At 44.2% G+C, this 25,928-nt stretch overlaps 2 protein-coding genes across 3 annotated transcripts in view; one reads left to right on the top strand and one right to left on the bottom strand.

Annotated features, from left to right (window-relative positions):
* The first annotated feature begins 4,182 nt into the window (after positions 1–4,182).
* TYMS (thymidylate synthetase) lies at positions 4,183–24,820 on the top strand. Its single transcript, XM_003406381.4, has 7 exons — positions 4,183–4,449; positions 6,759–6,832; positions 10,203–10,377; positions 12,369–12,470; positions 21,340–21,515; positions 22,490–22,561; positions 23,872–24,820. The coding sequence occupies exons 1-7, from the start codon at positions 4,257–4,259 to the stop codon at positions 24,007–24,009; spliced, it is 930 nt and encodes a 309-aa protein (XP_003406429.1). The 5' UTR covers positions 4,183–4,256; the 3' UTR covers positions 24,010–24,820.
* ENOSF1 (enolase superfamily member 1) overlaps positions 24,448–25,928 on the bottom strand; it is a 31,071-nt gene continuing 29,590 nt past the window's right edge. Inside the window, exon 16 of one of the 2 annotated variants that reach the window (XM_003406380.4) lies at positions 24,448–25,530. In XM_003406380.4, coding sequence (XP_003406428.1) covers positions 25,429–25,530 — 102 coding nt within the window. In that variant the 3' untranslated portion in view covers positions 24,448–25,428. The remainder of the gene's footprint in view (positions 25,531–25,928) is intronic. The other variant, XR_002784831.2, reaches the window with a different exon arrangement.

Here is a 25,928-nt window from a genome sequence, read left to right as displayed (position 1 = left end):
TGGTATCTGATATTATCGGTTTTCTGACCAAAGAATTTCCTTCAGTAATTCTTGTAGCTTTGGTTTGGTTTTTGCAAATTCTCTAAGCTTGTGTTAATCTGTAAATGTTTTAATTTCACCTTCACATTTCAGAGAGACTTTTGCTGGATATATGATTCTTGGCTGGCAGTTTTTCTCCTTCAGTGCTCTGAATATGTCATCCCATTGCCTTCTTGACTGCATGGTTTCTGCCAGGTAGTCTGAACTTATTCTTATTGATTCTCCTTTGTAGGTGACTTTTCTTTTATGTATGGCTGCTTTTAAAATTTTCTCTTTATCTTTGGTTTTGGCAAGTTTGATGATGATGCCTTGGTGATTTTCTTTTTGGATCAGTCTTGTATGGGGTTCAATGAGCATCTTGGACAGATATCCTTTCATCTTTCATGAAGCCAGGGAAGTTTTCTGCCAACAGATCTTCAGCTATTCTTTCTGTATTTTCTGTTATCCCTCCCTGTTCTGGAACTCCAATCACATGCAAGTTATCCTTCTTGATAGAGTCCCACATGATTCTTAGGATTTCTTCATTTTTTAAAATTCTTTTATCTGATTTTTCTTCAACTATATTGGCATCAATTACCTTATCCTCCAACTCCTCCACTCTGCATTTCAATTCCTCAGTTCTGCTCCTCTCACTTCCTGTTGAGTTGTCTAATTCTGTAATTTTACTGTTAATCTTTTGGATTTCTGAATGCTGTTTCTCTATGGATTCTTGTAGCTTATTAATTTTTGCACTATGTTCTTGAATAATCTTTTTTATTTCTTCAGCTGCTTTATCAGTGTGTTCCTTGCTTTTTCTGTAGATTGCCTTATTTCATTTATGAGGTCATCCCTGATGTCTTGAAGCATTCTGTAAATTAGTTTTTTATATTCCGCATCTGGCAATTCCAGGATTGTACCTTCATTTAGGAAAGATTTTGATTCTTTAATTTGGGGATTTGTGGAAGCAATCATGGTCTGCTTCTTTATGTGATTTGATATCGACTGCTGTCTCCGAGCCATCTATAAGATATTGTAATGATTTATTTTATATTTGGTCACTGAGTCTTATCTTTGTTTTGTTTCGTTTCAGTATACCCAGATGGGCTACTAGATTGCGCTGTCTTGACTGTTGTAGCCTTTGAATCACTTATGTCCTATTACCAGCTGGTTTGAGCTATTACCAGATATATAAGCCTAAGAGTCCATTCACTATTCTTGTGTAGAACCAGCTTAGGTGTCCTGATTTTGGGTCAGCAAGCCTGTGGTGTAGGCTGTCATCACTTCACTTAAAGGAGTAGTGGTCATAGTTGTATGCACCAGATTCTAATGGGGCAGGGGGTCACACTCTGAGGAGGGCAGGATGCTGACAGCCTTCCCCCACATGCCAGTGAGGTAGGTGTGTCTGTATTCCTAGAGTTCTTTGGTGGGTGGGCTCTGCAGCTGTACCTTAGGCACCCAATGGATGTACCTCTAAAGATTGGTAGGTGTCAGTATCCTCAGACCCCTTTGGCAGGTGGCTAGGTGGTTTGGGTGGAGCTTCAGCCCTCAGTTCCCTGCTGTGGATCAGTGAGGGCTCTGTTTAATAGGTAGAGATATCAGACCTCGAAAACTTGTCTTTCCACCGCTCTGCTAAAACAATCACAGCCAGATCTCTATCAGAATTGCCTTTGCATTATAATAGCCACCTTGTTCCCTGTAGAGATGAAAGTCAAAGACTGGGAATCTCTTATGCTTGGCTGGAGCTGGTTCTGTATTTTTATTCCAGTTTAGGGAAGTCAGGGAAGGATTTGCCCCTCTGGGTTGTTAATTGCTGCTTCTTTCACACCAGGAGAATGGGTTAGGGGACCCCCCCACACACACAGCACTTCACTCCCTGGCCCAGGAAATTCCGATGTTAATGAAGACGCCTGGGGCAGGGAGGGGAGGGATCAGATAGATAGGAGAGAGTAGCTCCCTGTGGCGATATAGACAAAGTTACTCATCTTGCTTGGTGATGGCTGTTTTATATGAGATTCCAGAGGTGTGTGTAGGCTGTGTGCGCTGGGTCAAGATTGCCCCCGAGGGTCAGACCTGCAACTCCTGCTTGCACTGTCTCAGGAAGCAGTGATCAGCTCCTCTGCTTCTAGTCTAAAGCCCAGCGCCAAGGTTTTCTGGCTGGGACTCTGCGCTCCAGGCTCCAAAACTAGTTGCTGCTTCCCCATGATTTCTCCTCCTGTCAGCCACGCCATTGTGCAGCCTGTGTGCACTGGCTGGGTTTCCGCCGAGGTTACTTCAGGGGGCTAGGGCTGCGTCCCATGCTTGCGCCATCTCAGGAAGCTGTGCTCAGTTTCTCTGTGCTTAGTCCAAAGCCCGGCGCCAAGGCCTTCTGACTGGGAGGCTGGGTCCAGGCTCCAAAAACAGTCGCTGCTTCCCCATGGTTGCTCGTTCTTGTCAGCCACGTCAGTGTGCAGCCTGCTTGTGCTGGCTGAGTCTCTACCAAGGTTACTCTAGGGGGTTAGGGGTTAGGGCTGCATCCCATGCTTGCCCCACCTCAGTAAGCCGTGATCAGCCCCACCATTCTGGCACCAGAGAACCATCAAGGCTCAAGGCTATGGCGAGGGACGCCGGTTCCAGAAGCAGTTGCTGTTTCAGGGCGTGGCTTTTCACTCCCGTCACTCAGGTCAACTCCTTAGCTCTGTGTTTGATGGTCAGGGTTCGTAGATTGTCATGTATGTGTTCGATTCACTTGTTTTTCAAGAGGGATCTGTGGTAGCTTCTACCTAGTCAGCCACCTTGGCCCCCGCTCCAACCACAATCTTTTTTAACGGTCTTTCTTCACATCGGCAATTCTATCTGTTAGCAACCTGGAACATTCTGAACAAGGTATTCTTCCCAATACATTTGTATCAGACTTTTTGTAACAAACGTTTATCTGGACCCTTACTCTTACCTTAAAATGAGCTATGCTTCAACCCTAAACTGCAGATTTATGAAGAGACATGTGAAAAGCAGAAGTGGGGTTAAGGTCTTAGTGAGTGAATCAAAATGGTGTCTGATTTAGGTCTGGGTCAGCCATTCTAATTTAGTCAAGCGTCAAGGTTTAGGGTCTGCTGACACACCTCCTTCCAGACTCTGTTCTCCTGTCACAAAAATGTTAACATTACACTTGTGAATTGCACTTTAGCAGAAAGATGGTAGAATGTTGCAAATAACAAGATAACCAGAAAAAAAAAAAAAAACTACCGACTTTATTGAACAGAAAGGAATAGTGTTTAATAAGTTTCAGAGCTCAGATCTTAGTCTTCATATCCTGGAGATAGTAACAAATATTTATTGAGCATCAACTATGTGTTCAATAAATTGTTGATGGCAAAAGATCACTTGTTGCATGTACCACACATGAATTAGTATATTTTAACTCATTACCAAATAATTCCCATACACCAGTGTTTACATTATAAACATTTCACTAAAATAGAGAAATTTGGTATTAAAAACTGGAAAAAACGTCTTGCTGCCATTAATCAAGTCCGAAAGCTTAATTATTTCACTTGCTTCAGCTGCCAGGCTTCAATGAGGATAGGGAGAATACGGAAATGAAAATCACTTGTTAGCATATTCCACTTCCAAAAAAACCAAACCTTGGCGTCGATTCCCACTCACAGCGACCCTATAGGACAGAGTACAAGTGCCCCTCTGGGTTTCCAAGGAGCAGCTGGTGGATTCAAACTGCCGACCTTTTAGTTAGCAGCGAGCCCTTGAATCACTGCGCCACTAGGGTTCCATATTCCCCTTCGTTGTAGGGAACATATTTCAAATAGCAGGGTTTTGTTTGTTATTGAGGTTTCACAAACATGTCGGACTACATTGGCCCTTCCTGCCAGCGCACGGGAAGGCAGGCTTTAGGATTTGTTTCTGGGCCAGAGATCCTTAGAGGGATAAACTGTAGGCGAGTCTGAAGGCCTGCGCATGTTCCCGGGTCGAGGTTGCAGTGGCCCTGGGGCCACCGAGCAGGAAGAGGCGGAGTAGTTTAAACTGCGGCGGGAAAAGGCGCCCGGAAGGTCCCGGCGTCCTCTCTCCCGCGCTCGCGCAGCACCGCCCTCCGGCCCGCGCTAGCCCACCGGCGTCCTTTCTCCCGCGCTCGCCCCCCGGCGCCCTCCAGCCCGCGCTCGCCCACCGCAACCCTCCCGCCCGCGCTCGCCCCCCGGCGTCCTTTCTCCCGCGCTCGCCCCCCGGCGCCCTCCCGCGTCCCCGGCGCCATGCCCGCCGCAGGCTCCGAGCCCCCGCTGCAGCCGCCACCCGCCGAGCAGGAGCCCGCGCCGCGGCCCCACGGCGAGCTGCAGTACCTGGGCCAGATCCAGCACATCCTCCGCTGCGGCGTCCGGAAGGAGGACCGCACGGGCACCGGCACCCTGTCGGTGTTTGGCATGCAGGCGCGCTACAGCCTGAGAGGTGACTGCCCGCGCCCGCGCCACGGCTGGGTGGGCCCGCGAGGGGCGCGTCCGGGTTAGGCTAACGCGCAGGAGACGCGGGCGCCGTGGTGAACGAGTGCCTGCGTTTAGTCCTAGCCGCAGACCTAGGATGTAGGGAAGCATCCTTAACCTTATTTTACAGGTGTGAAACTGAGGCTCGGATTTGATGCACGATTTGCGTAGGGCCACTCAAATGGGAGTGACAGAGCTGGGAGGTAAAACCAGGTCCTTCTGGCTCTAAGGCCTGTGCTATTATTCACCCCATTATGCTGTCTCCTCCAAAGATTCATGACCTGGTTAGTGTTCCCCCGGTATCGGAGAGCAGGACAGATCTGCCTGAGCTTGTCCAAGTGACTATTGAAAGCCTGGCCCCGTTTTTGCCCCTCCTCCTCCCTGCCTTCCCTCAGCTACTCCGACCTGCAAAGCCTTTAAAAACTGAAGCGACGGTTACGGGGGCGGGGGAGGGACGGTCACGGGGGCGGGGGAGGGACGGTCACGGGGGCGGGGGAGGGTGCTGCCGGAGAAAGGAGAGGACCGACAGCGGGGGTGGGCACTGGTGTGCTCAGAGTGTTCTAGCTCCTGATAGTTTCCCATCCAGTTTCTCCAAACCAGCTTTCGTGAAATGAGCGACCTAAGAGTCCGAGGAGGGGTTTTTGTTCGTCCTTTTCCCCTCTTCCTTTAAAACAGGGTGGCCCTGGGAACAGGTGTCTAGGGGTGGGTCATGTCCTGAGCAAAGCTCTGAACACTTAGGATCATGTTTTTAGCAGACAAAAGCGGCGGGCGGGGGAGGAGCATAGGACATTAGGCAAGAGATCGCCAGCCCTTCCCCACCATCCTACAGACCAGACACCCCTTTGTCCAGGATTGTGCACCTGCTTCATAGGGGAGTGGCCTCCTCGGAGGTTTTTAAGAAAGGGGTAGCATTAGGTTTCTATATAGTAACACTAGATCCCCATACGGTTTTCACAGTCTTTTGGAAGTGGATCCCCATGCCTTCCTTCCGAGGTGCCTCTGAGTGGGTCTGAACTGCCAACCTAGGTAGTAGTGCTTAACCGTTTGCGCTACCCAGGGACTCCCTATACCCATTCTAGAGACTGAAAAGTACAGGGCAGTTGTGGCTGATGGGCCGGGGACAGCCCGGGAGTTCTGCCTGAGAGAGTGAGCCACAGACCTGCTTTTTAATCCAGCCCCTCTGCTTAGACTGCCAGGGCCAGTGGCAGGTTACTTACCTCGCTGGTCTTCAGCTCCCCCCTATGTGCAAAACGGAGGCAACAGTGCTCAATAGGCAATACTGATAAAAGTAGGTGCTTTAAAAATATATCCTTGTTAGGTGAATGTCAACTGTCCATCTGATAATGTGGGTTGAGTATGTACTGCATTTAGAGATAAACTCTTATATTTTATTTCTCTATCAACTGATCCCTCCCACCCTTCTAGCTGTGGCAAACTTCCTGACTGCCTGTGGCACCTGTAAAATGCAAATCATAACTGTATTTCACAGTCGTTTTGTAGGATTAAATAGGATCATGCATGTAAAGTGTTTATTTTTGGTACATTAAAACTACAGAGACTTATTTGCACTGGAGTCCCTGGGTGGTGCAAATGATTAAGCATTTAGCTACTAACCGAAAAGTTGGGAGGTCGAGTCTACTTAGAGGTGCCTTGAAAGAAAGACCTGGCAATCTACTTACAAAAGATCACAGCTTTTGAAAACCCTGTGGAGCAGCATTCTATTCTGACACACACTGAGTCACCATGAGTTAGAATTGAGTTGATGACAACTGGTTTAACTTGCTTTACAAATATTCTAAACTTATTCTTTATTTTTGGCCAGTGTGATATTATCTACTATCCCCTGGTCCTGTGCAAGTTTTCTCTGGCAGGATAAACATGGAATCAGTGGTGAGAGCCTTCTGATTTGTCCTGGGGCACATTTTGTGCTGTCTTCACCCTTCCACAGGGTCCATGCTAACTAGGCAGTCGATAGGAGCTATTTCCCTTTTCCACATGGCCATCCTTGCCCTGGCCTCCCTCCCTTTAATGCTGTGGGATTCCCGAGTCCAGCATTGCAGGGGTCCAGAGGGCTGTGTAGGTCTGAGTTGTGCCCCGACTTGCCACTATAGCCTGGGAGCCTGACCCTGACCTGTGACACCCACGCATGGGATTGCAGCCTTTCCGATGCTCCTGTGGTCACTCCAGGCCTTACTTCGGGGCAGTTTGCATCAACAGAGAAAGTTGAATGGCATGTCCTGTTTCCTGTCTTCACGTTATGTGGGGATTGTTTTTCAGATGAGTTTCCTCTGCTGACAACAAAGCGCGTGTTCTGGAAAGGTGTTTTGGAGGAGTTGCTGTGGTTTATCAAGGTAAGAACTTGCTCCCTGTTGGAAGTCGACAGTCGATTCTCAGCATAGCCGCCAATGAGATCCTTTTACAAGTCAAATCATGTCACTTTCTGACCTAAAATTGGTAATGGCACGCATTTCCTTGGTAAGAACTGAGGTCCTTAACGGGGGCTTGTGAGGCCCCTGTTACAGCTCTGGGCTCATCCGCTGTTCGTTTGCTCACTCTGCTCAACCCACACTGGCTGTCTGTTGATCTTTGAGCACACTGGGACATTTCCACCTAGGACTCCAGCAGTTACCATTCCCTCTGCCTAGCACTTCTGCGTGTGACTCACTCCCTCACTGCCTTCAAGTCTCTGCTCAGTGACCATTCTCTGACCTCCCTAAGACTGTGATTCTGCCCCAACACCCTCTTCTACCCCCCTTTCTTTTTCTCCATAGCCTTTATCATTATCTGATGTATAATGTCTGCCTTCTTCTTTTTAGTGGAGGAAGGCAAACAGTAAAGAAGTAAACTGTATTGTAAGCTCCCTGAGAGCAGGAATATTTTTCTCTTGTTCACCGTTGTATTCTCAAGGCCTAGAACACAGCCTGCCATATAGGAGGCACTCAGCATATATTGTACACTGATTATAGATGCCAGCCACATTCTTATGGTCATATAAACTAGAAGCGCTTCAGTAACAAGATATACCTCTTCCGAAGAGCTGAAGAGGTACCTTTGGCAAGGGCCGGAGCTCTGTAATGGTGGGCTCCTCTAGCTTCTCTCTCTACCTGCATCCTGATTCTGAACCCAGGATGCTCTGGCCAGTGCTGGTGGGAGGGGTACCAGAGGAGACAGCTTAGCTCTGGCCATGCTAGAAGCTGGTACCCCTCCTTGCAGTGCAATGGGGTTCTCTTTATATAGGGCCGTTCTGGCCCTGGGCATGTAGTTCTGTCACAATGATTTATTAGGCTACAATCTTGCAAAGGCATTGGACTGTTTACTATGCAAATAAGGTACGTAAACACTTGTGGGGATTGGTAGATTGCTATGCAAATTAGGTGACTGGCCTACCGAGGAGATTGGTCAGTTTGTGGTCTTGGTAGAGTAAGCTTATAAAAGGCTAATCCCACAGAGGTTGAGGGGGACCCCACCAGCATCAAGAAGAGCTGGGAGCGGAGCACGTTCTTTGGACCTGGAGTCCTTGTACTGAAAACCTCCTAGACCCAGGAGACAGAGCTGTTAGCATTGGCGATGGTGCAGAAAGGTGAGAGATGGTGTGGCAGCAGCAGAAATGGCAGCAGAAACCAGGAAACCAGTACAAGATGGCTGTGGTGGGCTTGCTGTCCCATGCAGCAAGGCGGCAGTGGTGGGCTTTCCAGCCCATGAAGTGAGAGAGCTGAACTCCTTCCTGCAGAAGACTTGCTGGTGGAATGGGTGCCTCCAGGCACTTGTTGGTGGAGCTAAAGAGCTGTAAAACTGGCCTGAGCAGGGCAGAGCCAGAGGCCCAGTGGAGGAGGCCAGGTTGAGAACGTGGCCAGCCCAGCCAAGGGCCTTTTTCTGCATGCACAACAGAGAAGGAGCTGAGACCTGTTTTGGTTGGAAGCTGCCCTGATTGATGAGCTGATCCTGTCCTACATTGTTCCTGTTACCTCCAAGTTGATTCTGATCCTGAGTTATAGCCTGTTAGTTCCCTAATAAACCATGTAATTGTGAATATGGTCTGTGAGTTCTGTGTAACCATTGCAACAAATTACCGAACGCAGCAGAGAAGTAGAGTGCTGCAGGGAGGATGAAGGGTGTCAGAACTGGTAAATAGGTTGGAGAGTGGAGGTATGTCTGACCTCCATCAGCCTCGGGCTGATGGTGATTCTCCTTCCTCCCGGCTCATGAAGCTAAAGGACTGCTGACTCCTGACATTTCACAGATCCTGCGGAGCTCTTGGTGTAGCTCGCATGGCCTTGGACCAGACCAGGACCAACACCGCTTACCCTGTTTTAGGAAGGGTGTGGACTTGGATCTGGTCCAGTCTTCCTTAGTTCTGTGTTCTTGGGGTAGTTTATCCTGTGTTGGCCAGTCTCAAGCAAGTGTGAGCCTCTCCTTTCAAATGCATTATCAGAAGTCTAAGAAAAGGACATGCTCAAACTAGCAAGAGCCTGGTCTGAACAGATGGGTAGGGGAGGCATTGGAAGCAACACGTGAAAGACTGAGCAGTGATTTGATGGAAGTGAAAAAATCAGGAGAAAGGGAGGAAGCGAGCTGCTCAGAAATAGAAGGCATTCGGCCATTTTAGCTTAAAGCTTGAATTCAGGATTATAAAAAGTATTTTCCAGGAGCATCTCAGACTCACCTCTGATAGGACTATTCCACTGGTGACTGGATACAATACAGGAGTTAAAATGTACCTGTACATCAGTGAGGGGTCTGTGGACAAGATGGAGAAATAGGGGCTGTGTAGAAGGACACTCCGGTTAACTGGCTAAAGGACTGTTTCTAAGAATAACTAAAATTCACTGAGCACCAAGCATTTTGCTTGTATTACCTAATCCTCAAAATCATCGTATGTGGTAAATATTGCTAGCAATATCTAACTCCTTTATAGATGAGGATAGTGAGGCTGGGGTGTAGGGCTGTGTCAGAGGAGAAGGTAGGTGGGAGGGCCTGGCACTGACCCAGGGGTGCGTGGCACCAAAGCCCTGCTTGTGACCTTTGTAGCACATTGTGCCCAGGCCTGCCCTTGAGCTGGCTGATGGTGAGAGGATGCATGTTCAGGAACAGTTTGGGGTGTAATGGGCCAAGTCTAATGGGATGGAATATAAGGGAGATAAACATAAGGGTTTGTACTTGGCAAAAAAAAAAAACCTTAACTATGTAAGTATAGATTAGAGGTAAATATAACTTTATGAAGTGGAATATATATAAATATGAATTAGGTCCAAATTTCATTCCATGTGACTATATATTTGCCACAAGAACTAGTATTGACTAAACTGATGAGTAGAAATTTCCTTTATATCAGGTATAAGATACACTGAACAAATTATACTTGAGACATTAAATTTATTTTGGGGTATCATACTTAGAGCACATTCAGAACACATTTGGTTAAGAAACAGAACTGTCAGCTGAGGTGGGAGTAATTAAAGGACTTGGAGGTATTTAGTCTAGAAAATTTAGTTGAGGGAATAGAAAGAAAGATTTGAGGGGTGGTCCCAAAGCAAGGATCACACTGTCCTGTAGGCTCCCGAGGAGCCTGGGCTGAAACCAGCCTGCTTAAAGAGGGGAGGTGCCCCGTGCCAAGCTCAGCATTGCAAGCACAAGCCGGTGCCCGCTTCGGGGAGGCTCTTGCCGGGATCAACAGAGGTGACTCAACTCAAATGCCTGCTGTCCTCTCCCCATCTCTTGCAGGGATCCACCAATGCTAAAGAACTGTCTTCTAAGGGAGTGAAGATCTGGGATGCCAATGGGTCTCGAGACTTTTTGGACAGCCTGGGATTCTCTGCCCGGGAAGAAGGAGATTTAGGCCCGGTTTATGGCTTTCAGTGGAGGCATTTTGGGGCAAAATATAAAGATATGAATTCAGGTGAGGCGGTCAAGATGCCTCAGATTTCTCTGAGGGCACTTCATAGCATGAGTTTGCTCTGTTATAACTCGAACATTGTGAAGAGCTGTGCAGGAGCCACAACTGAGCCCCATGAAGGTCAGACCACACTCTTGGTGACTACCATTTATCAAGCGCTTACTGGGCGCATGGCACTTCAGATACCTTATTTCATTGGCTGAGCTATGGTTGGTAGTCGGGTTTGGGATAAGGGGAGAAGGAACCTCAGGATTGCCTTTTAGCTGCTTTGACGTCCCTTGTCAAACTGACCCACCCAGCACACTCTGGGTGGCATTGATGGGATGGCAGTGTTCCCTGGCCACCACGCCACCTCCCTGCCCTGCTAGGGTAGAGGAAGATAGAATCATCTCCTGACATCCTCCTTCTGCTGTCACTGTTGGTGGCACCACTTGCTAAGTGTCACAGAGCCCTCTCTCCTTGGGACGGGGTTGCAAAAGCAAATGCCTGCCACGGTGTAGGGTGAGGGAGACAAGAGGTAAGAGCTGACTGGCTGGGTAGGGACCAGCAAACCGGTGAGCGTAAGGCCCAGCTAAGGGACAGTAACATCTCGCTTCCAGCCAGCTCGAGGAATTCGAGCACAACATTGTTAGAATTCTTTAACAAAAGCTTAAAATCTGCATTTTACATGCAAGCAAGATTTTTTTTTAAAATGTTGGCAACTTCAGTAAGTTTAAAAATGGTGTGGGTCAAACCATTTCTGCAGGTAAATGGCTCGTAGGTGGTTAGTAAGCAGCCCTCTGCCCTAGGGCCTCCTGAGGACGCAAGGCCACACCCCTGGCTTGTTGGTGCTCAGTGGACATTGTGATAAATTTATGTTCCTAGTTTACAGTCGTATGAACACAGAGCTGTTGGATCTCAGTAAGAAAGTTTTGTTTTGTTTTTAAATTTTTATTTTGAAATAATTATACATTCATGGGAAGTTGCCAAAAAAAAAGTGCAGAGAGGGCCCCTGTACCCTTCACTCAGTTTGCATCCTGCATAACACCCCTTGCATGACTTGACATTGGTGCAACCCAGAGAGCTTACCACATGTCACCAGTTTTACATGTAGTCATTCGTCACGTGTGTAAATTCATGTAACCACCACCACAGTCAAGATACAGAACTATTCCATCACAGTTGATCTTTTTTTTTTTTTAATCTTTGACATTACATTTTTTGGAATGGTGACCGTGAGAGGACTTTCCTCCAGAAAGGTGAGAACTACTGGACTAGAACGTGGTCTGACACCAGGGAGTGGAAGTTTAACCAGGGGAAAATGCGAAACTCTGCACTTCCATTAGCAAAATCACTTCTCTGCTTCAGGCTCCATTTCAGAAGGCAGGCAAGAGTGCAGAAATGGGAAAAAAGTATAAGACGGTGTAATCATTACAGGGGTTTCCTGATATTTATAAGGCAAGAGTATTTAGCTGCTAAGTTGTAATCTTAGGCGAAAGTGTTAGAAGGGTAGCATCTAGGTTGCAGGAAGGAATCCACAGTATTCTCTTGGTTGGAATGTGTAGAAGAGTACATTCTGTATTAGATCCAATAATTTCTGTGGCACGTGGATAAAAAGTAGATTTTCTTGGTGACGTGTTACAAGAATGGTTGATGGGTATAGAGACTAAGTTTTGTGGGGACCACTGGAAGAATCTAGGATTCTTTAGATTGGAGAAGGTCAGCAATACGGGGAGGGAGAACGTGGAGGAGGTGACACTCTACAGACCAGGTATTTAAAGGGCCTGTGGAGAAAAGCAAGTAGACTTTGTTACGGGTTCAGAGGACAGAACCAAGTTGCCCAGACAGGGACTTGAACTCAACATCACCCAACAAGGTCTGAGAAATGTGTAGAGAGCACATGGGATAACTGGTGACTATGGGTTATGGGGGCTGTAATAGATGACTTCTAAAGCCTGTGTCATGAGATGCTGTGATTAATGTTTGTGTGCATGTTCTCTCTGAAAATTCTACAGATTATTCAGGTCAAGGAGTAGACCAGCTGCAAAAGGTTATTGACACAATCAAAACCAACCCTGACGACAGACGAATCATCATGTGTGCTTGGAATCCGAAAGGTGGGAAGCAGCTCAATTATCCTCTTTGTACCAACCACACTAGTAGGGGGAAGGAAGCAAAACAGCATTGTGCGAAGGCACCGGGCAGAGGCAGAACTGCCGGGCTCTGCCTCCAGCCCCTTTATTGGCTATGTGACCTTGGGCAAATCACACTTGGCCCATTGTCACCCTCAGATGATGGGGCAGGACCCAGGTGATCTAAATCTGTCTATTTATTCTCGTTCTTACTCCAAAAAGGGTTTTAACTGCCTGTAAAAATAAGATTTTTAACATTATAAATCATGGCAGATGATGTTCCAGATCACCTCTACCTCACACTTTTTTTTTTTACTGTACTTTAGATAGAGGTTTACAGAACAAACTTCTCAGTAAACAATTAGTACATGTACTGTCTTGTGACATTGGTTACCAACCCCAGGACATGCCAACACTCTCCCTGTCTCAACCTTGGGTTCCTTGGGTTCCCTATTGTCAGCTTTCCTGTCCCCTCCTGCCTTCTAGTCCTTGTCCCTGAGCTGGTGGGCCTGTCTAACCTTTGGCTTAGGAAACCCTCGTGGTGGTTTGAATGCACCAGGCGCGCCTTGGAAACTCTATGGGGCAATCCTATTCTGTCCCATAGGGTCTCTGGGAGTCGGGATCAACTTGACGGCAGTGGGTTTCGTTTGGTTTGGGTAAGCGTTGGCTGAAGGGTGAACCTAAGGAGTGACTTCATTAATAAGCTAAAAGGGTCTCCGGGAGCCATACTCTCGGGGTTTCTCCAGTCTCTGCTAGACCAGCAAGTCTGGTCTTTTGTCTGTGTGAGTTAGACTTTTGTTCTACATTTTCCTCCAGCTCTGTCCGGGACCCTCTATTGTGATCCCTGTCAGAGCAGTCGGTGGTAGCCAGGCACCATCTATTTGTGCTGCACTCAGTCTGATGGAGGCTCTGGTAGCTGTGGACCATTAGTCCTTTGGACTAATCTTCCCCTTGTGTCTTCGGTTTTCTTCATTCTCCCTTGCTCCAGATGGGATGAGACCAGTGGAGTATCTTAGATGACCACTCAAAAGCTTTTAAGACCCCCACACTACTCACCAAAGTAGATTGTAGACCATTTTCTTTATAAACTGTGTTATACCAATTGAGCTAGATGTTTCCTGAGACCATGGTCCCCACAGCCCTCAGCGCAGTAATTCCGTCCCTCAGGGAGTTTGGATGTGTGTATGGAGCTTCCATGACCTTGCCTTGGCCAAGTTGAGCCGGCTTCCCCAGTATTGTGTATTGTCTTATCCTTCACCAGAGTTACCACTTATCTATTGTCAATTTAGTGTTTTTCCATCCCCACCCCTCCCCTCCCTTGTAACCATCAAAGATTGTTTCTTTTTGTGTATAAAGCATTTCATGAGTTATTACAGTAGTGGTTTCATACAATATTTGTCCTTTTGTGATGGACTTATTTCACTCAGCATAATGCCCTCCATATTCATCCATGTTATGAGATGCTTTGCATATTCATCATTGTTCTTCATCACTGGGTAGCACTCCATTTTGTATATGTACCATAGTTTATTTATCTGTTCATCTGTTAATGGGCATCTAGGTCGATTCCATCTTTTTGCTATCGTGAACAATACTGCAGTGAACATGGGTGTGCATATGTCTATTCATGTGATGACTCATTTCTCTAGGATATATTCCTAGGAGTGGAATTGCTGGATCATATGGTATTTCCATTTCTAGCTTTCTAAGGAAGCGCTGTATCACTTCCATTTTGCATTCCCACCAGCAGTGCATAAGAGCTCCAGCCTCCCTGCCGCCTCTCCAACATTTGTTATTTTCTGGTTTTTTGATTCATGCCAGTAATGTCAGGGTGAGTTGGTATCTCATTGTGATTTTGATTTGCATTTTCTCTAATGGCTACTGATCACGAACATTTCTTCATGTGTCTGTTGGCTGCTTGAATGTCTTTGGTGAAGTGTCCGTTTATTTCCTGTGCTCACTTTTTAATTGGATTATTTGTCTTTTTGTTATAGAGGTGTTGGATTTTCCTATAGATTTTAGAGATTAGACCCTTGTCAGATTTGTCATAGCCAAACATTCTTTCGCACTCTGTAGATTCTCTTTTTACTCTTTTGGTGAAGTCTTTTGATGAGCGTTAAGTATTTAATTTTTAGAAGATCCCAGTTATCTAGCTTGTCTCCTGGAATTTTTGTGTTGTTAGTTATGGTTTGTATCCTGTTAATGCTGTGATAAGGCCTAACAGGGCCTGTAGCATTGATCTTATTTTTTCTTCTATGAACTTTGTATTTTTTGGTTTTATATTTAGGTCTTTGATCCATTTTGAATTAGTTTTTGTGTATGGTGTGAGGTACGGGTCCTGTTTCATTTTTTTGCAGATGCACATCCAGTTTTGCAAGTACCATTTGTTAAAATGACTGTCTTTTCCCCATTTGATGGACTTTGGGTGCTTGTTGAAGATCAGGTGACTGTAGGGGAATGGATTTACACCTGGGTTCTCAATTCTGTTCCATGGGTCAATGTACCTGTCATTGTACCAGCACCAGCCTCTTTCGACTACCGTAACTGTATAGTAGGTTCTGAGGTCAGATAGTGCAAGTCCTCCTACTTTATTCTTCTTCAATAGTGCTTTATTTATCCGAGGCCTCTTCCCTTTCCATATAAAGTTAATGATTAGTTTTTCTATCTCTTTGAAGAATGCCGTTGGTATTTGGATCAGGATCGCATTGTATTTGTAGATTGCTTTGGGTAGAATTGACATTTTCACAATATGAGTCTACCTATCCATGAGCTCTGTCTTATAGGGTCACTATGAGTCAGAATCGACTTGACAGCACTGGGTTTGGGTTTTTTTGGTATCCATGAGCATGGTATGTTTTTCCATTTATGTAGATCTCATTTGGTTTCTTGCAGTAATATTTTGTAGTTTCCTTTGTATAAGTCTTTTACATCCCTGGTTAGATTTATTCCTAAGTATTTTATTTTTTTAGGTGCTATTATAAATGGTATTGCTTTCCTGATTTCCTTTTCGTCGTTCTCTTTATTGGTGTATAGGAATCCTGCTGATTTTTGTAAATTTATCTTCTATCGTGCAACTCTGCTGAATGTTTCTATTAGTTCCAGTAGTTTTCTCATGGAATCTTTTGGGTTTTCTATGTATAGTATCGTATCATCCATAAATTGGGACTGTTTTACTTCTTCATTAGCAGTTTGGATGTCCTTTATTTCTTTTTTTGCCTTGTTGCTGTAGCTAGGACTTCCAGCACGATGTTAAATAGCAGTGGTGATAAAGGGCATCCTTGTTTTGTTCCCGTTCTCAAGGGGAATATTTTCAGCCTTTCTCCATTACGATTGATGTTGGCTGTTGGTTTTATATAGATGCCCTTTATTATGCTGAGGAATTTCCCTTCTATACCTATTTTATTGAGAGTTTTTATCAGGAACGGGTGCTGGACTTTATCAAATGTCTTTTCTGTGTCGATTGAGATGACTATGTGATTCTTTTGTTTTACTTATGTGGTGGATTACGTTGATTTTTCTAATGTTGGACCATCCTTGCGTAGCTGGTATGAATCCTAGTGCTCGTGGTATATTATTTTTTTGATATGATGCTGAATTCTGTCAGCTAGAATTTTGTTGAGAATTTTTACGTCTATATTCATGAAAGATACTGGTTTGTAATTTTCTTTTTTTGTGGTGTCTTTGTCTGGTTTTGGTATCAGGGTTATGCTGGATTCATACAATGAATTTGAAAGTATCCCTTCCTCTTCTATGTTCTGAAATAGTTTGAGTAGTACTGGGGTCACTATGGAAACCCTGCTGGCGTAGTGGTTAAGTGCTACGGCTGCTACCCAAAGGGTTGGCAGTTCAAATCTGCCGGGCACTCCTTGGAAACTCTATGGGGCAGTTCTACTCTGTCCTATAGGGTCACTATGAGTCAGAATTGACTCGATGGCATTGGGTTGGGTCTGGGTTTGGGGGTCACTGTGAGTCAGAATCAACTCGCAGCAATGGGTTTAGTTTTGGTTGGTGTAAGTTCTTCTCTGAATGTTTGGTAGAATTCTCCAGTGAAGCCATCTGGATAAGGGCTTTTTTGCTGTTGTTGGGAGTTTTTTTAATCACCTTTTCAGTCTCTTGTTATGGGTCTGTTCAGATTTTCAACTTCAGGTTTTGTTATCTTGGGTAGGTAATGTGTTTCTAGCAATTTGTCCGTTTTCTCTAGGTTTTCAAATTTTTTGGAGTATAGTTTTTCACAGTACTCCGATATGATCTCTTTTATTTCAGTTGGATCTGTTGTAACGTCCCCCGTTTCATTTATTTGTGTTATCTGCATCCTCTCCTGTTTTCCTGTTGTCAGTTTTACCAGTGGTTTGTCGATTTTGTTGATCCTTTCAGAGAACTTTCGAGTTTGTTGATTCTTTCTATTGTTTTTCTATTCTCTATTTCATTTGTTTCTGCTCTGATCTTTAATATTTCCTTTCTTCCAGTTGTGGGCGTGTTTTGCTGTTCTCTTTCTCTTTGAGTTGTGTAACTAATGTTTTGCTTTTGTCCCTTTCTCCTTTTTCTGTATGTGCATCTGTTGCTATAAATTGACCTTTGAGCCCTGCCTTTGCTGTGTCCCAAAGGTTTTGGTATGTGTTTTCATTCTTGTTTGATTCTAGGATTTTTTTTATTTCATCTGTGATTGCTTTTATTACCCAGTTGTTTTTAAGGAGGGTGTATTTGGTGTCCATGTATTTGATTTTTTCCTGGCTTTTCCTGTTGTTAATTTCTACTTTGATGGTATTGTGGTCAGAGAAGATACTTTGTATTTAACTCAGTGTTTTGGATCTTGTCGAGGGTTGCTTTGTGGCTTAAGATGTGGTCTATTCTGGAAAAAGTTTCATGTGCATTGAAAAAGAATGTGTACTTTGCTGCTGTTGGGCATTCTGTGTATGTCTGTGATGTCAAGTTGGCTGATTGTGGCCTTTAGATCTTCTGTATCTTCCATATCTTTGTTGAGTTTCTTTCTAGATGTTCTGTACTTTACAAAGAGTGGTGTGTTGAAGTCTCCTGCTATTATTGTGGAACTGTCAGTTTCTCTTTTCAGCGCCATTAGAGTTTGTTTTTTGTGTTTTGCAGCCCTGGCATTGGGTGCATAGATATTTATTATGGTTATGTCTTCATGATGGATTGTCCCTTTAATCATTATATAATGCCCTTCTTTGTCTTTTATGGTGGATTTTGTTTTAAAGTCTATTTTATCTGAGGTTAGTATTGCCAGTCTGGCTCTTTTTTGGTAGCAGTTTGCTTGATGTATTTTTTCCATCCTTTGATTTTTAATAAATTTATGTCTTTGTTTCCAAGTTGTATCTCTTGTAAACAGTATATTGATGGATTTTTTTTTTTTTTCCATCCGTTCTGTCACTCTCTGTCTCTTTTTGGATGCATTTGGGCCATTTATGTTCAGTGTTATTATTGATAGGCGTGTGTTTATTTATGTCATTTCATAGTGCCCCTTTGTTTTTGTGGTGCTGACGTTTTCTTTGTTCCTCTTACTCTCCTGTGCTCACTTCCTTTTGTTTGTGGATTTTTTTTTCTTTCGTTCTTGTAGATTTTGTTTTTACTGAGACTTTGTTTTTCTTCTTTATTTTGATGAGTAGGTTTGTTACCTTTCTTTGTGTTTACCTTGAAATTTATCCTTTTCTTCCTATGTTTGAACCAGTCTTTTATTACTTAGTATCACCTTGACTTCCTCTTCATTTGAAAGTAGTATAGCTGCACAGCTTATTCCTTCTTTTATTGTTCTGACGTCATTGTTATTTACAGATTGACCTCTCTGGTTCCCTGTTGTAATTCTTTTGGCTTTGGATAGTCCTTGAGAGTTCATTTCCTAGGTTGGTATCTGGTTGGTACAATCTTGCATCCTAGATTCAGGCTGTGGTCTGATGTTGTTTGTTCTCAGACCAAAGGACTCCCTTTAATAACTCTGGTAAGTTTGGTTTGGTTTTTATATATTCTCTTTATTCCTATTTACCTGGAAATGTCCTAATTTCACTCTCATATTTGAACAAGAGTTTTGCAGGATATATTCTTGGTTGGCAATTTTTTTCTTTCAAGGCTTTATGTATGTAATCCCATTGCCTTCCTGCCTGCATGGTTTCTGCTGAATAATCGGAGTTTAGTCTTATTGTTTCTCTTCTGTTTGTGACTTTTTGTTTTTCTCAAGCTGCTCTCAGGATTCTTTCTTCGTCTTTGGTTTTAGTGAGTGTGATTATGATATGCCTTGGTGATTTTCTTTTGGGGTCTATCCTATATGGGTTTCTTTGAGCTTCTTGGATGGTCAGCTTTTCATCTTTCATGATATTAGAGAAGTTTTCTGTCGGCAGTTCTTAAGTGATCCTCTCTGTGTTTTCCGTTTTCTTCCCCTGTTCTGGAACTCTGATCACTCGCCAATTTTTGCTTTTGATTGTATCCCACATCATTGTCAGGGTTTCTTTGTTCTTTTTGCTGATTTTTCCTCAAACAAAAAAACCAAACTAAAAAGAAAGTATTTGTCTTCAGTTTCACTGATCCTCTCTTCCATTGTTTCAAACCTGCTTCTCAAACCTTCTGACACTGTGCCTTCCTGAAATCTTGTTCTTTATCTTTTAGATTTCTATGTGTTGCTTTTCTATGATTTCTAGCTGTGAATTTATTTTGACATTTTGTTCCTTAATTGTTTTGTCTGTCTTTTCCATGATTTTGTCTATTTTTTTCCTCATTTTTTTCCTGCTTTTTGCTTCAACTTTTGGATTGCTCTGAATATTAGAGATTTGAATTTTCTATCAGATAGTTCCAGTGCCTTTTCTTCTACTGGAAGGTCATCTGGTGTTTTATTTTGGACACCTACTGGATCCATTCTGTCCTTTTTTTTTGTTTTGTTTTAAACATGTTTTGATATTGTCTGCTGCCTTTGGGACATTGAGTAATTATTTTCTTTGTTTATTGATTGTAGATTTGTTTGTTTCATCCTGCCCTTTTGTTTTATTTGGTTATGTCTGAGCAGGCAGGATGGGCGTTCTTTATTTGGTTGTCTGTGGACATGGTACTTCTCACCACCTTGTCCAATGGGCAGGGCCAGCCGTTCAGCTTTGGTGCAGCAGGGCAGGTCCAGCGAAAGGGGATGAGCTGTTCGTAGCATGTACTGGGTCTGACAGGACATGGCCAGGGGTCAGTGCAGAGCCAGTTCCGGTAGGCCATGCTTGTGCTGCTCAGGGTGCAATGCTCAGTGCATGGTGCAGATAGGCAGGAGGGAGGGGAGAGGTTGTGATGTGTGGAGCTAAGTGGGAAAGAAGAGGAAAGGAGCAAGAAACAAGATCCTTCCCGCCAAAAAAAAAGTGCTATGGGAGCCTACCAGTGGAGTGGCACAGACCTGAGGAAGCCGTGTGCCGGTGACTTTGTATCCAGGCAATAAGGCACAGCCCATCAATAAGGGGCAGATACAGCATACGCAGCTAGGTGGGCTGGAGAAAGGAAAGGAAGGAATGTACAAAAAGACAAGAAATCAAGGGGGAAAAAAAAGATGCCAGGTGGTTGGAAGAAAGGAAAGGAAGGCAGAGAGAGACAAAAAAAAAAAGAAGAAAAAAAAATGCCCCAAGGGACCCCCCAGAAGCAGGTCCCCAGCTGAGCAGCACTGCACCACCCATCAAGAAGGAGCAGAGTGACACACGGCACCAGGTGTTTACGAGAAGGGTAAGGACGGAGGGTAGACAGAGACAAGAAACTGAGGGAAAAAAACAAGAAAAAGCCTCAAGGGAGCCCACTGGTGTGGTGGCACAGGCTGGGGAAGTGGCTTCTCATCTGTGAGGCACTGCACAGCCCATCTAGAAGCAGCAGAGGTGGCACACGGCCAGGTGTCAGGGGAAAAGAAGGGAGGGATGGTAGAGAGAGACAAGAAATGGAGAATTGAAAAAAAAAAACCCACGGGAGCCCGGTGGCTTGGCAACATAGACCAGGGAGGTGGTTCCCCAGCTGAGCGGTGCTTCACAGCCTGTCAGGAAGGAGCAGGGATGACACACGGAGCCAGGTGTTCAAGAGAAAGGAAAGGAAGGAGGTGAGAGAGAGAAGAAACCAAAAGAAGCCAACAACAACAAAATGGCACTGAAGGAGCTGGCCAATGTGGGCAGGGCGAATCCAAGCTGCAAGAAGCCAGTGCTGCCCCGGCCGAGCGACTGTAGGCTGCAAGAAAGCAACAGAGGCCGAGCAGGGGAAGAAGGGTGGGGGGTGGGAAAGCATGTATCGCTGGTTATACTGGGTTCTCTGTCTCCTGCTGGAAGCTCTGAAGCTGCCGTCCCATATTCCCTGACCTTGGTTCTCGGTGACTGAGGAGTCAGGATGGCAAATCCATGCCGGCTCAGCTGAAAAGGGACCCCCACTGCTTATCTCTCCTCACTGCCTGTTCTCTGTCAGTTTCTTATTCCATTAAGTGTTTGGTTGAGTTCTTTATTCCTTCATTTGATGCTTAGGGTTCCAGGATCGACATTTGTCTCCGTTTTACTTAGTTTTTTGGGTCTTTGCTGTGGAGGGACGGTGTGGTGCTTCTGTCTATAACGCCACGTTGGGTCCGCCCCTACTTTTTTTTTGATAATAGTTTATTGTGTTTTTGGTGAGAGATTACACAGCAAATTAGACTCCCTTTTGACAATTTCTACACATACTGTTCAGTGACATCAAATTTCTCAGTGTGTCAACATTCTCCTTTTTGAGCTCTGGTTGTTCTGCTTCCAGTGCTTTGTTCTCTCTGCCCCCGTATCTTCTCATCTTTGCTTCCCCACCGTGAGTTCGCCTGTTTCTCTCCTGTTTGATTTTGCCTGTATCTGCAGCACCCTCATTTTCATTTGTGCTGGTTCTGCAGACCTTGCTCAGATGGCGCTGCCTCCCTGCCACGCCCTTTGCCAGTTCTACGTGGTGAACGGCGAGCTGTCCTGCCAGCTGTACCAGAGGTCAGGAGACATGGGCCTGGGGGTGCCTTTCAACATCGCCAGCTACTCCCTGCTCACCTACATGATCGCACACATCACAGGACTGAAGGTGGGCTGCTCTCGGCGGGGGGAAAACAGTTGCCAGTCATGTAGAAAAACTAAGGGCAGAGAATTCAGTATCTAATTTGTTCCAAAATTTGATATAGTCAGTCCTCGTTATTCGCAGAGTCTGTATCTGCAGATTTACCGGTCGGCCAACATTTATCTGTAGGCCCACAGTCAGGGCTTGCAGTGCTTCTGCAGGCATTTGTGGGCACATGCAGAGCAGAGAAAAATGTTAGCCGCCCAGCGCGTGCGTTCTCGGCTGCAGTCGGACAAGGCAGGGTTCTGCTGCCTTCTTTCAGCTCTCATGCTATAAACAATGTCCTTTTCTGAGGTCTATTTAGTGCCACTTTTTCACATTTTTGCTGACAATTTCGCTGTTTAAATGACCCCCAAGTGTAACACCAAAGCACTGCCTAGTGCTCCTAAGTGCGAGAAGGCTGTGACGTATTTGTATTAGATACGCTTCGTTCAGACAGGAATCCCAGTGCAGTTGGCAGTGAGTTCGCTGGTAGTGAATCAGCCATATTAAATAAGGTGTCTTTAAACGAAACACATAAAACAAGGTTATGTATTGATCAGTTGGTGAAAATATTGTGACCAGGGGCTCACAGGAATCTAACCCTGTAATTCCCTAGGAATAATGGTTCAGTATTCACTAATTCAGTGTTCACGACGACTTTACAGAACTTAACTACTGTGGATAACGAGAATCGACTCGTATGTGTAAATAAAAAATGAACACACTGTCCTTGTAATTTTCCATGGAGCGTTTATGCTCTTGGGCCCTATATAAACTAACCAGCTTCAGATTTCACACAATTTAACGTAGAATTAATTTTTCTCAAAAGGTTCAGTGTTTAAATTATTTTTTGAAAAGTCTTGGGACGTCTGCATACTCATATAAAGTGTATTTAAATAATGTTTTAAAGGAATTGAAACTAAAACATTGACTGTTTTGCTTTCTCCTGTGGAATTTAGCCAGGTGACTTTGTACATACTTTGGGAGATGCACATATTTACCTGAACCACATTGAGCCCCTGAAAGTTCAGGTAAGAACTGTATCTGTTATACTTTTGAGTTTGGTACCTTGTCTTGATAAAAGATTCATTTATGGAACATCCGTCATGGAATAGACACTCTGCTAGAATCTGTGTCTCTGGTGTCTGAGATGAAGATGGATATGCTCTGACTTCAGGGCTTCACTTCCAGGAGGGGTGGTGGACAGGTGGGCAGGGATAAGGCAGCCATGCACCTTACAACCACAGGCAGGTAACAGTTACACTGTAGAGTTGTGACAGGTGCTGTCAGGCCCAAAGCAGCAGTACTAGAGAGGAAGAGCCATATTCTGCCAGGGGGACTTGCCCAGAGGGGGCATTTTAGCTTTTATTTTTACTTGAAGGAGAATTTAAATGTAAATACTTTCCCTTAATTTCATGCTAATTATAATATTTAGGTCTTAACTTTCAAAAATCTGCCTATTCAAATCTCTGCCAAAAATGATTTGAAATGGCAATAAAAATGCAAGACTGTGCGTTTAATTAAAAACCAAACCAGCTGTTGCGTCAGTTCCAACTCGTGCACCCCATGTGTGTCAGAGTAGAACTACTCCACAGGGTTTTCTTTGGGTGATTTTTTAGGACATTGCCAGGCCTTTCTTCTGAGGCACCTCTGGGTGAACTCGAACAGCCAGCCTTTCAGGTAGCAGCTGAGTGCATTAAACATTTGCACCACCAAACCTTTTAGCCCGTTCCAGATTAGATCCTGGATTTGGAACTTACCCTTCTAGGGAAATTGGCTGCTTTTGTTTAGAGAGTGACTTCAGGGCTTATTCAGATGCCTCTCTCTCCCGCTATCTGCTCCAGCCTGTGGCGAACAGACAAATGTGTGATCACCAGCTATGTCCACATCCTAACTGCCACTGGCTTGGATCTCCTTCTGTTAATTGTCAACAGATCTAATCTTTCCTTCCATTTCTGCCAGGGACACTGGGATAGGGATTCTAGAGCTCAAGTAACCATTCCGAGTGTCTACGATGAGTTACAGATACAAAAGTAAAAGACTGTCCCTGTCCTTAATACATTTCCCAGTTGTTATAAGACCTTACACCTCATGGACCATCAGGCTCCTGATGCTATGTAATTTCACAAAACATGCTTCACTCCTGTCTGTGCATGAATGGGTTGGTTCCCCTTCGACAGTATTATTTAACCAGGGACATGGTACGTACGGTTTTACACCTCTACAGCTGTTGATAAAATACTGTGTATTTGTTTCATGAAGAGACACGGGAGCAGAATGAAAGCAGCTTGAACAAACAGGGCAAAATAACGGTCCTCGGCCTTATTTTGTTTGTTTTCAGCTCCAGCGAGAACCAAGACCTTTCCCCAAGCTCAACATTCTTCGGAAAGTGGACACAATTGATGCGTTCAAAGCTGAAGACTTTCAGATTGAAGGGTACAATCCTCATCCGACTATTAAAATGGAAATGGCTGTCTAGTGTGCTTTTAAAGGAGTTGTTTCGAGGACGCTGTCAGCCTTTAGAGGTTGGACAGGCTGCCCAGGTGAAAAGGCTTTTTTTTGCTATAAAGGAAAGAGGAACTAGGTCAAAACCCCGTGGGCTACCTGTCAGTTATTATTCATTAAAAACTGCTTCCTTTTAAGCATGTTGCCAGTGACAGCTATAACAGTGCCGTTTCTTGTAGTGATAAAAGCTCTCGAGCCTGGCTGACTCACTGGGGATGGGTGAAAGTGCCGGATTATGAATAATGTTGGGAGAGCAAAAACGTATGTGCTCTTAACACAAACATGCATTTCAAACCCATGTCTTTATGAAGGGCCACGAATTTCAAGAATTCTGTAAACTATTCCCCAAACTTCTGTGAGCTGAATGACACCATCATTCATAGTGTATAGTGTGGTTATGAACATTAAAGTTGTTTTATATATTGCTATAATAAAGCTGTGTTCTGTATTCATCGTTTTTATTCCTTATTGCCATTTATCTGCCTAGTTCCTGCCTAAAATAATTGCATTTGCCTAATAAACACTTCTAAACATTTGCCATTCTAGTTTGCATGCTACTTATAGAATTAGAATCTATATTTTAGAAATGCTGACTAAGCTATATTTTGCCCTGTTCATCTATGATCCATCTAATTCCAGCTACATTTTATCAATAAAATATAACCACCTAGCGGTGATGGTGGCCCATGCTGAATGTGATAAATGTTATTCAGTTGTACACTTACAAATGGTTAAGCTGGGAAACTTTTGTTATATATATTTAATCACAATAAAATTCTTTTTTAAATGACCATTTAGGTTAAAGAATTTTTTATGGGTTATAAGAAAATATAATCTATGAAATACCATTTTACCCTCATTAGTTTCAGTGTGGTGTGAATTCTCTAATAATATGCTCACACTGAGCAAGAAAAGAAATGCTGAACCCCTTCCAGGCTCATCAGTGAAATCTCTGTACCTCTGCTGCATACCAGGTACCCCATGGTGCTGCAGGACTATTTTTACTTTGCTAATTTATAACAAATATTAAAGAGAATAAGGAATTGTTCCAACAAATTATGCAACATATTGGTTATTCTCAAAGAACAGTTTAATGTTTAGGTACCAGCACTTGATAGAAAGTTTTTAAGAACATCTTCGTGGACTTTGGATTAAACCAAACAAACATTTTGGATTAGTTAACCTAAATTCATTTAAGGATTAAATATGAGAAAATACGTATTTATTTGCTAAGAATCAAATACTAATGATTATTCAGCTAATTCCTGAGGTTAATAAGTCCTTCAACAGAACTTGTCTTGATTAGTAGGATGAGCTGTTTTCTATCTTTGTAAGGCCACTTGCAGGAATTGTTGAGCCTTTTCACTTAGAAAAAGGTGCTAGGACTAAACAGTTAATTTTCTTGACCAGCAAGGAGTTTCGTCCAGACTTCACCATCTGGAAACTGGTGTTTCTTTACGGATTCCTCTTTCATTTCTGTTGAATAGCCAGGATCCTGGCAAAGTCAAACAACGGAGCAGTGTTAATAACCACCTGGAACAAAACGCTTACTTTTTACATATTTCTGCTGCTCCTAGCAATGCTTTTAAAGCTAAGCCAAAGGCAACTGAACTAATTTTTTTAAAAATAAGTTTTCAGATTGTTGAAAATGGAGGAGGGGCACTTGATTGGCCACTTCCAGGACTAGCGAAGTGAACAGGGAATTCATGGTTTTGCTTTCTTCCCTTTGAGAGTTCAGCTGAGGAAATGAGCCATGAACTCCTGAACAGCAGGACAAATGGCCCAGGTATCACAACTGTAGTCACAGCCTTGCAGAGTTCACTAACTTGCTGAAGGTGCCCAGTTGGCTTTGGTTTTGCACAAGAACTGCACGTTTCAAGGTCTCAGCTGGTA

Source organism: Loxodonta africana, chromosome 11 (genome assembly GCF_030014295.1).
Source record: "Loxodonta africana isolate mLoxAfr1 chromosome 11, mLoxAfr1.hap2, whole genome shotgun sequence".
NCBI lineage: Eukaryota > Metazoa > Chordata > Mammalia > Proboscidea > Elephantidae > Loxodonta > Loxodonta africana.
This window is presented reverse-complemented; position numbering and strand designations above follow the sequence as displayed.